Source organism: Saccopteryx bilineata, chromosome 1 (assembly GCF_036850765.1).
Source record: "Saccopteryx bilineata isolate mSacBil1 chromosome 1, mSacBil1_pri_phased_curated, whole genome shotgun sequence".
NCBI classification, from domain to species: Eukaryota; Metazoa; Chordata; class Mammalia; order Chiroptera; family Emballonuridae; genus Saccopteryx; species Saccopteryx bilineata.
The window spans coordinates 87,557,672-87,575,820 of NC_089490.1; the positions used below are offsets into that span (position 1 = coordinate 87,557,672).

The 18,149-nt window shown below is 38.2% G+C and overlaps 1 protein-coding gene across 1 annotated transcript in view; it reads left to right on the forward strand.

Annotated features, from left to right (window-relative positions):
- ENTHD1 (ENTH domain containing 1) overlaps window positions 1–18,149 on the forward strand; it is a 144,700-nt gene that overhangs the window by 47,227 nt on the left and 79,324 nt on the right. The window contains exon 4 of the mRNA XM_066253077.1: window positions 14,302–14,425. Coding sequence (XP_066109174.1) covers window positions 14,302–14,425 — 124 coding nt within the window. The remainder of the gene's footprint in view (window positions 1–14,301; window positions 14,426–18,149) is intronic.

Sequence of the window (18,149 nt, forward strand, 5' to 3'; positions counted from 1 at the left end):
TTCCTCTCAGGACTGTTTTTGCTGTGTCCCATAAATTTTGAGTTGTTCTATGTTTGTTTTCATTTGTTTCAAGAAAATTTTTTATTTCTTCCTTGATCTCATTGTTAACCCATTCATTATTTAATAACACGCTATTTCATTTCCAAGTGTTTTTCAGTTTTTCTATTGTAGTTGATTTCTAGTTTCATGCCATTATGATCAGAGAAGATGCTTGATATGATTTCAGTCTTCTTAAATTTGTTGAGAGCACTTTTGTGCCCTAACATGTGGTCTATCCTAGAGAATGTACCATGAGCACTTGAAAAGAATGTATATTCTGCTGCTTTATGGTGAAAGGTTCTGAAGATATATATTAAATCCAGTTGATCTGGTGTCCTTTAAGGCTGCTGTTTCTTTGTTAATTTTCTTTCTTGAGGATCTACCCAGTGATGTTAGTGGGGTATTAAAATCCCCTACTATTATAGTATTGCTGTTGATCTCGCCCTTTATGCCCATCAAAATCTGCTTTATATACTTAGGTGCTCCTATATTAGGTTCATGGATATTTATAATGGTTATATCTTCTTGTTGGATTGCTTCCTTTATCATTATGTAGTGACTTTCTCTATCCTTTACTATAGCCTTTGCTTTAAAGTCTATTTTGTCTGATATAAGTATTGCTACTCCAGTTTTCTTTTCATTTCCATTTGCATGAAATATTTTTTCTATCCTTTTACTTTCAGTCTATGTGTATCTTTTGTTTTGAGGTGGGTCTTTTTTTTTTTTTTTTACAGAGTCAGAGGGAGGGATAGATAGGGACAGACAGACAGGAATGGAGAGAGATGAGAAGCATCAATCATCAGTTCTTTGTTGCGACACCTTAGTTGTTCATTGATTGCTTTCTCATATGTTCCTTGACCGCGGGCCTTCAGCAGACCGAGTAACCCCTTGCTTGAGCCAGCGACCTTGGGTCTAAGCTGGTGAGCTTTGCTCAAACCAGATGAGCCCACGCTCAAGCTGGCAACCTCAGGGTCTCGAACCTGGGTCCTCGGCATCTCAGTCTGATGCTCTATCCACTGTGCCACCGCCTGGTCAGGCGAGGTGGGTCTTTTATAAACAGCATATGTACGTATTATGTTTTCTTATCAACGCAGCTACCCTATGTCTTTTGATTAGAGCATTTAATCCATTTACATTTAAGGTTATTATTGAAATGTAGTTGTTTATTGCCATTTTATTCTTTAAGTCTACATTCCTCTTTTATTATATTCCCCCCCCTTTGTTCTGTTTACATCAGGCCTCTTAACATTTCTTGTAGCATTGGTTTGGTTGTAATGAATTCCTTGAGGTTGTTGTTGTTTTTTTTTTGTCTCGGAAGCTTTTTATTTCTTCTTTAATTTTAAATGATAGCCTTGAAGAATAGATAAGTCTTGGTTGTAGGCTCTTGCTTTGCATTACTTTGGATATTCCTTGCCATTCCCAGCTGGCCTTTAATGTTTCTGTTGAGAAGTCAGATGTCATCCTTATGGGGGCTCCTCCTTAGGTAATAGACTGCTTTTCACTTACAGCTTTTAGTATTATTTATTTATCTCTTAATTTTTGTATTTTAATTATGATGTGTCTTGGTGTTGGCCTCTTTGGGTTCATCCTTAATGAAACTCTGTGCTTCTTGAGCTTGTGTGACTTTTTCCTTCATCAATTTAGGGAAGTTTTTAGCTATGATTTCTTGAATCAGATTCTCTATCCCTTGTTCTTTCTCTTCTCCTTCAGGAACCCCTATGATGAGGATGTTATTTCTCTTCATGTTGTCACAGAGCTCTCTTAGAGTTTCCTCAGACTTTTTCAGCCTCTTTTCTTTTTGCTGCTCTGTTTTGTTGCTTTCATTTATCTTGTCCTCTAACTCACTGATTCAATCCTCAGCTTCATCCATCCTGCTTTTAATTTCTTCTAGTGTGGTCTTCATTTCTGATATTGTATTTGTCATTTCTGATCCTTTTTTATTATTTCAGTGTCCTTTTTTATACTTGTTATCTATTTAGGTGCTCATTATTCCTTTAGACTGGGCTATTCTTATATGCTTTGGAGCCTAACAGAGATAAAAAATGGCAGTTTGTTGTTTTTTGGGGGTTTTTTGGTATCAGTCTTTAAACTCTTATTATTATTGATTTTTCTTAATTTAGAGGAAGCTACTGTAATTTATTTACATCATTCCACATCTTACATCAGTGAGCAAAAAAAATGGTTTCCTTCCCTCATAGGAAGTTTAAAACTGGATTTCCCTCTTTTAAAACATTACTATATCATAATACTGTTCCATCATCCTGCTGACAAGCATCTCCTCTTATTATTGTCAGGAATGTTTGATGCAATCCAATATTGTCCTCTTTAGTAATCTTCTTTTGCAGCAGAAGACAAAAGCTATCAAGTTGAACAGTAAATCTAATTGTTGTTGCCAAATGTACTGCAACTACATCAAATTCTATGTCTTTAATACAGAATAAGAAAGAAATGACACTGTTGATTCCTCAGAGTGACAAATGCTTAGAAATATCTTTTTAAAACTTTAAATAGAAACCTCTTTATTCTCTTTCTGTGAGTGAAAGAATTATCTAAAAGCAGTAAATAAAATTCTTTATAGAATAGGGCTTGCAGAAGCAGAGTAGTTCTTGTCTGTGTAAAGGAAAGCCTTTATGTTTGACAGTTAGATGTAGATGTGTTTTATAATATCCAGAACTTTTATTATTAAATCTGCTAATTAATAAGGTTATTTGTAGCTTTTCACCTTAACTGCAGAATAGCCACCTCAAAAGACCTTCCTCTTTTCTTGTTGGAGGAGATTCAACAGTGAGGTTATGACTTTTTTTGGTCACAGTTGTTCCCATAGTAACAGATAAGGATGCTATGAATTGATTCACACAAAAATTAAAGCTAACCAAAGCCTTCAGTCTTGTTGTGAGTTACTAAATTGCTAGTGATAGAAGATAAATGTCTATTTCCTATAAATTTGTTAAAAATTTGAACTCATCAAAGCTGATGGAGTAATGGAAATTATACTTATTATAATTATGTTAATTCATTATCCCTTTACCTTCTGCATCATTGTTTTATGTGTAAAAGTCCTTTTTTATTTTTGTACTTTTATTTTTAATTATAAAATACTTGTTGAAAAAAATTAACAATATAAAAGGGTAAAAAGTGAGAGAGGGAAAATAGCAATGGAGTAGGTGGATGTTACAATTCCCACTTCCCTGAACCAAAGTGGATTACAACTTAATTTAGGAACAATCATCTTGAAAAACCAACTTTGGACTAAACTAAGAGGAATCTATAACCAAGCACCCCTGAAGAAACCACACTGAGACTGGTAGGAAGGGCAGAGACCTGGAAAGGGCTGCCCCACTTTCAGGAGTGAAAGGCGGCCCAGAGGGCTGCTCATGGTGGGGAGGGTTGCCTGGAGAGTTGTGGGTCATCAGCCCCAGGACTGGAACCCCAGCCTGGAGCCCCAAAGACTAGAGGAGGCGTATGGACAGTATTTAACTGAAAGAAGAGCCAGGTTACTGTTTGCAAGAGGGAGACAGAACTCTTAAGACCCAGGCTCCATCTTAAAGGGACCATGCAGAAAACCTCATTCACAGCCACTTACCTGGGGCCTCGGGAGTGGGGAGTGCTGAGAGGACTGGAGTAAAAGAGTGTAATCTCAGGCCACAGGGAGAGAGTGTGGGGGACAGCCACCCTGACCCCTGTACTGGGTCACTCCCCAAACCTAAAGTGACCCTTTTTCTGGGAGAACCAACCAGCAAAGGGAAGAAATTACCCCACCCACCAGAGGCTCTCCTGTTCCAGTTAGTGCAAAGAGATGCTTAGAAGCAGAGGGCACATCAGGGGCACAGGTTTTGAGTGCTGAGGTCTGGGCTATACCACCCCCCACAAACTGCTGAGTACCCTCCAGTGGGCAGGAGGGCCTGGCTGTGGTGGTGGCCATGGTGCTTGGTCTGCGTAGTGGTGGAGGGTGGAGCCCAGAGAGGCAGCCTGAGCACCCACTGGGGGTGGAGCCAGCAGCCTGCATGCAGTGACAGTGAGGAACAGAACCTGGAGAGGCGTCTGGCATGCCTGCGGGAGGCAGAGCCCGGAGAGGCATCTCGCACGCCCATGGGGGGCAGAGCTCCATGAGGCGAGGAGTCCCCCATGCCTGCAGGGCAGCCGGAGCTGTGGCCAGCAAGCCCGCATGCCCTACAGTGCTAGTGCTTAAGTTCCCGAGGAGGTAACAGCAGTGGGGGACTTGTGGAAAGACCACACCTAGGAAATAGAGAGGCCACACACACTGGCCAAGAGTGGATAAAAGCCAGCCTAGGAGAGCAGCTGATAGTTACAATGGCATCAGGGCCCAGCAGAGGCAAACACAAACTCTGGATTGCCTGTAGGTCTGAGCAGGTTGCTAAGGGCCAGTCATATGCAGTGACCCCCACTGGTCTGCACCAGGTTCCAGCCAGGGAGGTCCAGGGCTGGTACATCCAGTGGCCACATACAAAGAGCATCAGCTCAGGACCTAACAACCCTAGTTAGAATGGTATCTTAAGGAAAGGCTCCTCACACATGACCCAGCTAAGGCATAGAAAATGCTGGCACAAATAACAAAAAAAAGCAGTAGCAGCAGACAAGTAGCCCACAGCAGATTACTAACAATAGCTGAGGCCCACCCAAGAAGATCTAGAAACAACACAACCGAAAGCTGGAGGCAGATAACACCAACACTGTATTCAGCTAGCTACACAAACAACACATCTAAAGGAGTGGTCTATACAGAGACAAAATGGGAAGACAGAGAAATGCAATTCAAATGAATCAACAAGATAAATCCCCAGAAAAAGAACTGAATGAGATGGAAATAACCAAGATACTGGATACAGAGTTTAGAATAATGATTGTTAGGATGCTTAAGGATCTTAGAGCAACAATAGATGGACATAATGAGCACCTAAAAAAAGAGATAACAAGCATCAAAAAGGACATTGAAATCATAAAAAAGAATCAGACAGAAATTACAAACACAATATCAGAAATGAAGACTACACTAGAAGGAATTAAAAGGAGGCTCGATAAAACAGAGGATCAAATCAGCAATTTAGAGGATAAGATAAGCAAAAGCATGGAAGCAGAATAGCAAAAAGAAAAGAGGCTGAAAAAGTCTGAGGAAACTCTAAGAGAGCTCTGTGACAACATGAAGAGAAATAACATCCTCATCATAGGGGTTCCTGAAGGAGAAGAGAAAGAATAAGGGATAGAGAATCTGATTCAAGAAATCATAGCTGAAAACTTCCCTAAATTGATGAAGGAAAAAGTCACACAAGTTCAAGAAGCACAGAGAATCTCATTAAAGAGGAACCTAAAGAGGCCAACACCAAGACACATTATAATTAAAATACCAAAGCTAAGAGATAAAGAAAGAATACTAAAAGCTGTAAGAGTAAAGCAGTCAATCACCTACAAAGGAGCCCCCATATGGATGACACCCAACTTTTCAACAGAAACACTTGAGGCCAGAGGGGAATGGCAAGAAATATTCAAAGTAATGCAAAGCAAGAGCCTACAACCAAACTTCTTTATCCAGCAAAGCTATAATTTAAAATGAAGGAGAAAGGAAAAAGACAAGATGGCGCTGGAGTAGGCGGATGTACCAACATCCACCTCCCAGAACCAAAGTGGATTGCAAACTAATTTTAAGAACTATCATCTGGAAAAACCAACTTTGGACTAAACTAAGAGGACTCTTCAAGCAAGGAACACTGAAGAAGCCACACCAAGACTGGTAGGAAAAGCAGAAATGTGGAGAGGGCTGCCCAGCTCCCCAGAGCAAACAGCAGCCGGGAGAGACTCTCGTGGTGGGAAGTGAGTTTAGCAGAGAGGGGAGGGTTCTGAATCCCAGGAACAAAGCCCCAGCCTGCAGCCCCAGAACCCAGAAGAGGCATAAGGACAGTATTTAGCTGGAAACAAGTCAGGATACTGTTTGTGAGAAAGAGTCTGATTTCTCAGACCCAGGATTCTTCTTAAAGGGACCTCACAGAACACCTCTCTCACAACCACTCACCCAGGGCTCTGGGGGATGGGGAGAGAGGAGAGTACCAGAGTAGCAGGAAGAGAGTGTAATTAGGAGACACAGGGAGAAACATTTTGGGAGACAGCCACCCTAACCCCTGGGATGAGTCATTCCCCAAATCTGAAGGGAATATTTCCCCTGGAAACAGCAATACCAGCAAAGGGAAGCAGGATGCCAGCCAAACAAGCTCTCCCACAGCACTCAGAGCAGAGTTGCTTAGAAGGAAGGAGCTTTCTGGTCTACAGTAGTGAGTGTTAGGGTCTGAGCTGCAGTGCCTGCACTCCGCATGGCTGAGGGCTTGCCGGAGGGTGGGTGGTGGCGGGAAGTGGAGGCGCAGTTCTGTCGGCAGAGGCGGAAGCCTGCTGGCCGCCACTGGGCTCACATGTGGAGAGGGCTGCCCTCTCCAGCTGCTGGCAGCCTGTAATCCAGCCTGCAGGAGAAGGGCAGGAACCCCGGAAGGGGTGGAGACCAGTCCTTGAGCAAGGGTGCAGGAGCAGAGCCTTGCCCCGCCCATGGAACCGAGGCTTGTGGCCTGACTTGGGAGCCGGCTTCTCCCGCGGGGGTGGAGCCAAAAGCCCAGAACAGGCGGAGTTTCGCTACTGAGCTGAGTGTGGGCACGCAGTCCTGCCCGGCCGGTAGAGCCAAGGCTAGCAGCCGTTCCACAAGCAGGCTCTTCCTGCAAGGGTGGGGCGAAAGCCCGGAAACAGGCAGAGACCTGAGCTGAGCAAAGGTACTCACCACTGCCCTCAGGGTCAAGCATAATGCCACCCATGGGGGCGGGGAAAAGGCCAAGGCCACCAAGGCTTGTGCACCCGAGCATGTGATCACAGCCACTACTGTGAAGGAGAGGTGGAAACCTTAGCAACAGCCCCAGTGGGAAGGCACCGGCAACGCCCAAACCCAAAAGCCCTAGGCAGCAACAGAAGAGGGGGTGGGGGGCCTGCAGACAGACCACACCTAGGGAACAGAGGCCATACCCAGTGGACTCCAGTGACCAAAACCTTCCTTTACACAGAGAAAATGTGAAGGCAGAGAAATGCAACATAAATGAACCAAGAGAAATCCCCAGAAAAGGACCTAAATGAATCAGATATAACCAAATTACCAGATGCAGAGTTTAAAATAACGATTGTTAGGATGCTCAAAGATATTAGAACAACAATAGATGGTCATTATGAACACCTAAATGAAGAGATAGCAAATATAAAAAAAGGACATTTAAATAATAAAAAAGAATCAGTCAGAAATGACAAATACAATATCTTAAATAAAGGACACAATGGAAGGAATTAAAAGCAGGATGGATGAAGTGGAGAATCAAATCAGCGAGTTAGAAAACACAATAAATAAAGGCACAGAAGCAGAGCAGAAAAAAGAAAAGAGACTCAAAAAGTCTGAGGAAACTCTAAGAGAGCTCTGTGACAACATGAAGAGAAATAACATCCGCATCATAAGGATTCCTGAAGAAGAAGAGAAAGAACAAGGGATAGAGACTTTGTTCAAGCATATCATAGCTGAAAACTTCCCTCAATTAAGGCAGGAAACATCTCACATGTTCAGGAAGCACAGAGAACTCCATTAAGGAGAAACCCAAAGAAATCAACACCAAGACACATCATAATTAAAATAGCAAAGCTAAGTGATAAAGAGAAAATATTAAAAGCTGCTAGAGAAAAAAAAGACTATCACCTACAAAGGAGCCCCCATAAGGATGACATCTGACTTCTCAACAGAAACACTTAAGGCCAGAAGAAAATGGCAAGAAATATTCAAAGTAATGCAGAACAAGAACCTACAACCAAGACTACTTTATCCAGCAAGGCTATCATTTAAAATTGAACGAGAAATAAAAAGCTTTACAGACAAAAAAAAAATACCTCAAGGAATTCACTACAACCAAACCAAGGCTGCAAGAAATGCTAAGGGACCTGTTGTAAACAGATCAAAGGAGAAAAAATATATAGCAAAAGAGGAATACAGTTTTAAAGAATAAAATGGCAATAAACAATTACATATCAATAATAACCTTAAATGTAAATGGATTAAATGATCCGATCAAAAGACATAGGGTAGCTGTGTGGATAAGAAAACAGGACTCATATATATGCTGTCTACAAGAGACAACCTTTAATCAAAAGATGCACATAGACTGAAGATAAAAGGATGGGAAAAAATATTTCACGCAAATGGAAATGAAAAAAAAGCTGGAGTAGCAATACTTATATAAAATGAAGGAGAAATTAAAAGCTTTTCAAACAAAAAAACAAAACAAAACAAAACTCGAATTTATTACAACCAAACCAATGCTGCAAGAAATGTTAAAGGGTCTGTTGTAAACAGAACAAAGGGGGAAAAATTTAGTAAAAGAGGAATGTAAATTTAAAGAATAAAATGGCAATAAACAACTACATATCAATAATAACCTTAAATGTAAATGGATTAAATGCTCTAATCAAAAGACATAGGGTAGCTGTATGAATAAGAAAACATGACCCGTACATATGCTGTCTACAAGAGACCCACCTCAGAACAAAAGATACACATAGACTAAAAGTAAAGGGATGGGAAAAAATATTTCATACAAATGGAAATGAAAAAAAAATACTGGGGTAGCAATACTTATATCAGACAAAATAGACTTTAAAACAAAGGCTATAGTAAGGGATAAAGAAGGTCACTACATAATGATAAAGGGAACAATCCAGCAGGAAGATATTGCCATTTTAAATATCTATGTACCTAATATAGGAGCACTTAAATATATAAAGTAGGTTTTGGTGGACACAACAGCAATACTATAGCAATACTATAAGAGTAGAGGATTTTAATATCCCACTACATCACTGGGTAGATCCTCAAAAAAAAAATTAACAAAGAAACAGCAGCCTTAAAGGACACCAGATCAACTAGATGTAATATATATCTTCAGAACCTTTCACCATAAAGCAGCAGAATATACATTCTTTTCAAGTGCTCATGGTACATTCTCTAGGATAGACCACATGTTAGGACACAAAACGAGTCTCAACAAATTTAAGAAGACTGAAATCATATCAAGCATCTTCTCTGATGGTAATGGCATGAAACTAGAAATCAACTACAACAGAAAAACTGAAAAAAATCACACTTGGAAACTAAATGGCATGTTATTAAATAATGAATGAGTTAACAATGAGATCAAAGAAGACATAAAAAATTTTCTTGAAACAAATGAAAATGAATATACAACAACTCAAAATTTATGAGACACAGCAAAAACAGTCCTGAGAGGGAAGTTCATAGCATTACAGGCATACCTTAAGAAGCAAGAACAAGCTCAAATAAACAACTTAACTTTGCATCTAAAAGAACTAGAAAAAGAACAGCAAGTAAACCCCAGAGGAAGTAGAGGGAAAGAAATAATAAAAATTAGAGTGGAAATAAATGACATAGAGGCTAAAAAACAATACAGAGGATCAATGAAACCAAGAGCTGGTTCTTTGAAAAGGTAAACAAGATTGATGAACCTTTAACCAGACTCACCAAGAAAAAAAGAGAGAGGACTCAAATAAATAAAATTAGAAATGAGAGAGGAGAAGTAACAACTGACACAGCAGAAATACAAAGGATTATAAGAAAATACTATGAAGAACTGTATGTCCCAAAATTAGACAACCTAGGAAAAATAGAAAATTCCTTAAATCATATAATCTTTCAAAAATCAATCTGGAAGAATCAGAAAAGCCAAACAGACTGATTACAACAAATGAGATCAAAACAGTTATCAGAAAACTCTTAACAAACAAAAGCCCTGGGCCAGATGGCTTCACAGGAGAATTCTACCAAATACGCAAAAATAGAACTAACTCTTATCCTTCACAAGCTATTTCAAAAAATTCAAGAGGAAGGAAGACTTCCAAGCTCCTTTTATGAGGCGAACATAATTCTCATTCCAAGACCAGTCAAAGACAATACAATGAAAGAAAATTATAGGTCAATATCCCTGATAATTTAGATGCTAAATTCTCAACCAAATACTAGCAAACCGGATCTAGCAATACATGAGAAGAATCATACAACATGATCAAGTGGGATTTATTCTGGAGAGTCAAGGCTGGCACAGTATTCACAAATCGATCAATGTGATTCATCACATAAACAAAAGGAAGAAGAAAAATCACATGATAATATCAATAGGATCAGAAAAAGCATTTGATAAAATCTAGCTCCCATTTATGATCAAAGCTCTCAGCAAAGTGGGAATACAGGGAACATACCTCAACATGATAAAGGCCATCTATGACAAACCCAAAGCCATAATCAATGGGCAAAAATTAAAAGCAATCCCCTTAAGATCAGGAACAAGGCAGGGGTGTTCCTTTTTACCACTCTTATTCAACATAGTTCTGGAAGTCCTAGCTATAGCAATCAGACAAGAAGAAGAGATAAAAGGCATCCAAATTGGAAAAGAAGAGGTAAAACTATCATTATTTGCTGATGATATGATAATGTACATAGAAAACCCTAAAGTCTCAGTCAAAAAACAACTGAACCTTATATATGAATTCAGCAAAGTGGCAGGATATAAAATTAATATTCAGAAATCAGAGGCAATTTTATACAGCAACAATGAACTGTCTGAAATAGAAATTAAGAAAACAATCCCCTTAACTATTGCAACATAAAAAATAAAGTACGTAGGAGTAAATTGAACCAAGGAGTTTAAAGACTTGTACTTAGAAAATTATAAAACATTGATAAAAGAAATCAAGGAAGATACAAACAAGTGGAAGCATATACCGTGTTCATGGATAGAAAGAATAAACATCATTAAAATGTCTATATTACCCAAAGCAATCTATCAGTTCAATGCAGTTCCTATTAAAATACCAATGACATACTTCAAAGATATAGAACAAACATTCCAAAAATTTTTATGAAACCAAAGAAAAACGTGAATAGCCTCAGCAATCTTGAAAAAGAAAAATAAGTGGGTGGTATCACACTTCCTAATATCAAGTTATACTACAAGGCCATTGTACTCAAAACAGCACGGTACTGGCATTAGAACAGGCATACAGATCAATGGAACAGAACAGAGATCCCAAAAATAGACCCACACCTTTATGAATAATTGATATTTGACAAAGGAGGTAGGAGCATACAATGGAGTAAAGACAGCCTCTTCAACAAATGGTGTTGGGAAAATTGGACATCTACCTGCAAAAAAATGAAACTAGACCACCAACTTACACCATTCGCAAAAATAAACTCAAAATGTATAAAAGACTTAAATGTAAGTCATGAAACCATAATCATTCTTGAAGAAAACATAGGCAGTAAGCTCTCCGATATCTCTCGCAGCAATAATTTGCAGTCATCTCCAATATATTTCACATCTCCACGGGTAAGTAAAATAAAAGACAGGATTAACAAATGGGACTACATCAAACTAAAAAGCTTTTGCACAGCTAAAGACAATATGAACAAAATAAAAAGAGAACCACACAATAGGAGAATATTTTCGACAATATGTCTGATAAGGGGTTAATAACTAAAATTTGTAAAGAACTTATAAAACTCAACACCAGGAAGATAATCCAATAAAAAAATGGACAAAAGAAATGAATACACTTCTCCAAAGAGGACATACAGATGGCCAATAGGCAGATGAAAAAACATTCAACATCACTAATCATTAGAGAAATGCATATTAAAACCACTATGAGATACCGCCTCACACCAGTCAGAATGGCTCTCATTAACAAAACAACACATAATAAGTGCTGATGAGGATATGAAGAAAAGGGAACCCTCCTGCACTGCTGGTGGAAATGCAGACTGGTGCAGCCACTGTGGAAAACAATATGGAGAATCCTCAAAAAATTATTAATAAAAATGGAACTGCCTTTTGACCCAGCCATCCCACTTTTATGAATAAATCCTAAGAGTACCAAATCACTGATTCAAAGAAGAAATGCACCCCCATGTTTATTGCAGCATTGTTTACAATAGCCAAGATCTGGAAACAGCCCAAGTGTCCATAGGTGGACTAGTGGATTAAAAAGCTGTGGTACATTTACACAATGGAATACTACGAAGCCATGAGGAAAAAGGAAATCGTACCTTTTGCAACAACATGGATGGACCTGGAAACTATCATGCTAAGTGATATAAGCCAGGCAGAGAAAGAAAAATATCATATGGCCTCACTCATTTGAGGAATGCAATGAACAATGTGAACTGAGGAACAGAACACAGGCAGAGACGGATCAAAGGGACCAGAGGGAAAGCAGACAGAAGGAAAGGGGATGAGAGGATGGGATCAGAGAAGGGAAAGAGATTGGTGAAATTATATATACATAACAGCGTTATAGAGAGCAGGAAAGCAAATTCTGGAGGGAAGGGGGGAGGGCGTTGGTTAGAGGGTGACAAGGGGGATTTTGAGGGGAACATGGGAGTGGGGGGATGTATTCAGTGGAACACTTGAATCTATGTAAACACAATAAATTAAAATTAATTTTTAAGAAAGGGTAAAAAGTGAAAACAAAATTTTTTCTTCTCTATATTTCTTCAGTTCCTTTCCTAAGAGGGAACTATTACCAACAAGTGTTTAATAAATTTGGGGGGGGGAGTTTTCTGTGTACCTACACTTCTTTTACTTAAATGGATTTATTCGTTGTATGCAACTCTGTAACATGCTTTGAACTAAGCAATATATCTTTCTCTTTTTTTGAGAGACAGACAGGGAGAGAGATGAGAAGCATCAGCTCATAGTTACATCACTTTAGTTATTCATTGATTGCTTCTCATACATGGCTTGACTAGGGTGGCTCAAGCCAAGCCAGTGACCCCTTGCTCAAGCCAGTGACCTTGGGCTTCAAACCAGTGACCTTTGGGCTCAAGCCAGTGACCATGGGATCATGCTAGTGACCCCATGTTCAAACTGGTGAGCCTGTGCTCAAGCTGGTAACCTCAAGGTTTTGAACCTGGGACTTCAACATCCCAGGTTAATTCTCTATTTACTGCCCCACCACTGGTCAGGCTAAGCCATATATCTTGCACATCTTTCTAGAATAAGAAATACTATCATTCAATGTATATGTTTCAAAATATGCTTTTTTCACTAAACTATATGTTATGGACATATTTCTGTATCAGTACATAAAACTTTGCTGTATTCTTGATATATAAATGAATCTTATTTAACCATTCCCTACTGGTAATCATTTAGGGATTTTTCATGTTGGTGGAGGGATAGACACTTAGATCAATGAAGCAGAATAGAGAACCAACCAAGAAATAGACCCACACAAATATGACCAACTGATTTTTGACAGAAGAAATTCAATGATAACCTTTCAACAAATGATATTAGAGCAATTAGACATCTATAGGCAAAACCATGGTTCTCAAATTAAACCTCATACAGAAATTCACTCCAAATGGATCACAGACTTAAATGTAAAACTATAAAACTTTATTTTAAATATTGGAGAAAAATCTTTGGGATGTAGGGCTGGCCAAAACAAAATCCCTGAAAGAAAACAGATGATGTAAAACATGATCACAATTAAAAACTTTTTCTCTATGAGTAAAATCACCAAAAAAGTTACATCATAAACTGGGATAATTTGGGACAATAAAACTTAAAAGGGGTGGGGTTAAAGGTCTGAATTTCCAAAGGAGGATGGAGATCAGAAGAAAGAGGACTTCTGTATATATGAAATTTTTTTTTCATAAACCTAATGGTAACCACATAAAAAAATTCCAATACTGAGAGACATAACTTTAAAAAAGAGGAAACAGAGGAAAAAAGCATAGACTGCCACCAAACAAAAGGACAGAAATGCAAAGGAAAAGAACCTCAGTAGAAGCACAGAACTACCAGAAAACAAAAGATAAAATGGTTATAAGAAATCCTCATGCATCAATAATTTCCCTAAAGGGAAATGGGCTGATTTCACCAATAAAAAAGCACAGAGTAGCAAATTGGATTAAGAACAAAACCCAACCAAATGCCACCTTCAGAAGATACACCAATCTCACTGTACAGACTTTATTTGGATCCTCCTATACAGATAAATTATGTGTGAGTTCTTTTAATCAAAATATGTTTACACGTATTTTACATATAGCACATATAGATTGTATCTGCATAAATTGCCCATCTATTGTAACAAATTTAGGCAATGGAGTTTTTTGTTGGTTTTTTTTTAGCTTTAATGTGCTCTCTTGTTTTCTTTAAGGACCTGATATTATTTTATGATGATGATCCACAACCACTTTTGCCAACAATTCCTCCAGGCCTTATCTCGTCAACTACATGGTTGTCAGAAGGGCAAGCAGAAGTTTGTAACCTTTTGGATGCAGGTAAGTTGACTAAAGAATAAGAAATTTACTTGGAAATATGAATAAGAAACACGTGGTGGGAATTTTTTTCATTAGATTTTATTTTGTGAAATATAGCAACAATGGCTTTAATTTAACTTTGATAATGAGGGACAGGACTAACATGGGCAAATTCAACCCACATGTGATTCTATAATCTTATTTTACCATTTGTTTCAATGTTTTTCCCTCTATTTTCCTTTTTTTCATTGCTTTGTTTCAAAAATTATTAACTACAAACATTACAAATGAATGGTTAAGAGCAGAAAAAATTAATTTTAGTTCCTTTTTTATTTGTATTCTCTTTGATAAACAGTTTAAATTGACATTTTTCAGAAGTAAGCATTAGATGAAAAGCAAGATGCATGGTAGCCCACAATTTGGTTAATCACTTCTTGATTAATTAACATTAGAGAAAGGCACAGTATAAAATTATACAAAACTGGCCTCCAATAAACTACACTATTAAATTCCAACTGGGCTCTAGTGCTAGTCAAGATCTGATTGATTGACTGTTGAGCCTCTCCATCCTGTCTCTATTTTCTATGAACTCTCAATTTTCAGTACATTTTTCCTCTTGATTTTCTCAAAAAAATGGGATGAAAGATATTCTGCCAAGGTGAGAATGAATTTTTTTTTTTTTTTACAGAGACAGAGAGAGAGTCAGAGAGAGAGATAGACAGGGACAGACAGACAGGAATGAAGAGATGAGAAGCATCAATCATTAGTTTTTCGTTGTGCATTGCAACACCTTAGTTGTTCATTGATTGCCTTCTCATACGTGCCTTGACCGCAGGCCTTCAGCAGACCGAGTAATCCCTTGCTCGAGCCAGAGACCTTGGGTCCAAGTTGGTGAGCTTTTGCTCAAACCAGATGAGCCTGCGCTCAAGCTGGCAACCTTGGGGTCTCGAACCTGGGTCTTCCGCATCCCAGTCCGATGCTCTATCCACTGCGCCACTGCCCAGTCAGGTGAAATTTTTTTATTTGATTCTTTCATCCATTCAAATATCTGCTTTTTTATTCACCCAGGCATTCTTTCCATATCACAGAGGTGGCTCTCTGTTTCCGAGTTTCGCCTGCTCCCTCCTCTTTGGGCCATGTGTCTCTTTCCCCCTTAAATAGATCCCCAATATTCAAAATAAAAGAACTGTAGCTTATTACTATAAATTACTTTACAAGTTCACGTTTATATAGTTTTCTTATAAAACTGATCATGAGAATGATGAAGATATTTTAATAGACACAAAAATAAGAAGTCAGTTATGGTGATATTCATAGCACAAGGATAGCATTATTCATGTAGATAATTAGTGGTTACAACTTCGTAGATGCCTTGCTTTGCAGTCTTAGAATGCACTTTATGTAAACTGATCCAGAAGCTTGAAAGAAAAGCAGTAGAGAAACATTTATGTATTCTAATAACTTCATACATTTGTACCACCCAACATTTTTAATATACTTTATTTTTTTTAATAATTTTATTTTTTTTAATGGAGTGACATCAATAAATCAGGCTACATATATTCAAAGATAACAAGTCCAGATTATCTTGTCGTTCAATTATGTTGCATACCCATCAGCCAAAGTCAGATTGTCCTCTGTCATCTTCTATCTTGTTTTCTTTGTGACCCTCCCCCTCCCCCTTTCCCTCTCCCATTCCCCCCTCCCCCCCGTAACCACCACACTCTTATCAATGTCTCTTAGTTTCACTTTTATGTCCCACCTACATATGGAATAATGCAGTTCCTGTTTTTTTCTGATTTACTTATTTCGCTTCGTATCATGTTATCAAGATCCCACCATTTTGCTGTAAATGTTCCGATGTCATCATTTCTTATGGCTGAGTAGTATTCCATAGTGTATATGTGCCACATCTTCTTTATCCAGTCATCTATTGATGGGATTTTTGGTTGTTTCCATGTCCTGGCCACTGTGAACAATGCTGCAATAAACATGGGGCTGCATGTGTCTTTACGTATCAATGTTTCTGAGTTTTTGGGGTATATACCCAGTAGAGGGATTGCTGGGTCATAAGGTAGTTCTATTTTCAGTTTTTTGAGGAACCACCATACTTTCTTCCATAATGGTTGTACTACTTTACATTCCCACCAACAGTGTATGAGGGTTCCTTTTTCTCCACAGCCTCTCCAACATTTGCTATTACCTGTCTTGCTAATAATAGCTAATCGAACAGGTGTGAGGTGGTATCTCATTGCTGTTTTGATTTGCATTTCTCTAATAGCTAAAGAAGATGAGCATCTTTTCATATATCTGTTGGCCATTTGTATTTCTTCCTGGGAGAAGTGTCTGTTCATATCCTCTTCCCATTTTTTTATGGGATTGTTTGTTTGTTTGTTGTTGAGTTTTATGAGTTCTTTGTATATTTTGGATATTAGGCCCTTATCTGAGCTGTTGTTTGAAAATATCATTTCCCATTTAGTTGGCTTTCTGTTTATTTTGTTATCAGTTTCTCTTGCTGAGCAAAAACTTCTTAGTCTGATGTAGTCCCATTCATTAATTTTTGCCTTCACTTCTCTTGCCTGTGGAGTCAAATTCATAAAATGCTCTTTAAAACCCAGGTCCATGAGTTGAGTACCTATGTCTTCTTCTATGTACTTAATTGTTTCAGGTCTTATGTTTAGATCTTTGATCCATTTTGAGTTAATTTTTGTTCAGGGGGAGAGACTGTAGTCCAGTTTCATTCTTTTGCATGTGGCTTTCCAGTTTTCCCAGCACCATTTATTGAAGAGGCTTTCTTTTCTCCATTGTGTGTTGTTGGCCCCTTTATCAAAAATTATTTGACTATATATATGTGGTTTTATTTCTGGACTTTCTATTCTGTTCCATTGGTCTGAGTGTCTATTTTTCTGCCAATACCATGCTGTTTTGATTGTCGTGGCCCTATAATAGAGTTTGAAGTCAGGTATTGTAATGCCCCCAGCTTCATTCTTTTTCTTTAGGATTGCTTTGGCTATTCGGGGTTTTTTATAGTTCCATATAAATCTGATGATTTTTTGCTCTATTTCTTTAAAAAACGTCATTGGAAGTTTGATGGGAATTGCATTAAATTTGTATATTGCTTTGGGTAATATAGCCATCTTGATTATATTTATTCTTCCTAGCCAAGAACAAGGTATATTCTTCCATCTCATTATATCTTTTTCGATTTCCCTTAACAATAGTTTATAGTTTTCATTATATAAGTCCTTTACATTCTTTGTTATGTTTATTCCTAAGTATTTTATTTTTTTTGTTGCAATCGTGAAGGGGATTATTCTTTTGAGTTCGTTCTCAATTGTTTCATTGTTGGCGTATAGAAAGGCTATTGACTTCTGTATGTTAATTTTGTATCCTGCGACCTCACTGTATTGACTTATTGTTTCTAGTAGTCTTTTTGTGTATTCTTTGGGGTTTTCGATGTATAGGATCATATCATCTGCAAAAAGTGATACCTTTACTTCTTCTTTTCCGATATGGATGCCTTTTATTTCTTTGTCTTGTCTGATTGCTCTGGCTAGAACCTCTAGTACCACATTAAATAAGAGTGGAGAGAGTGGACAACCCTGTCTTGTTCCTGATTTAAGGGGGAAAGCCTTCAGTTTAGTGCCATTTAATATGATGTTAGCTGATGGTTTATCATATATGGCCTTTATCATGTTGAGATATTTTCCTTCTATACCCATTTTGTTGAGAGTCTTTTTTTTTT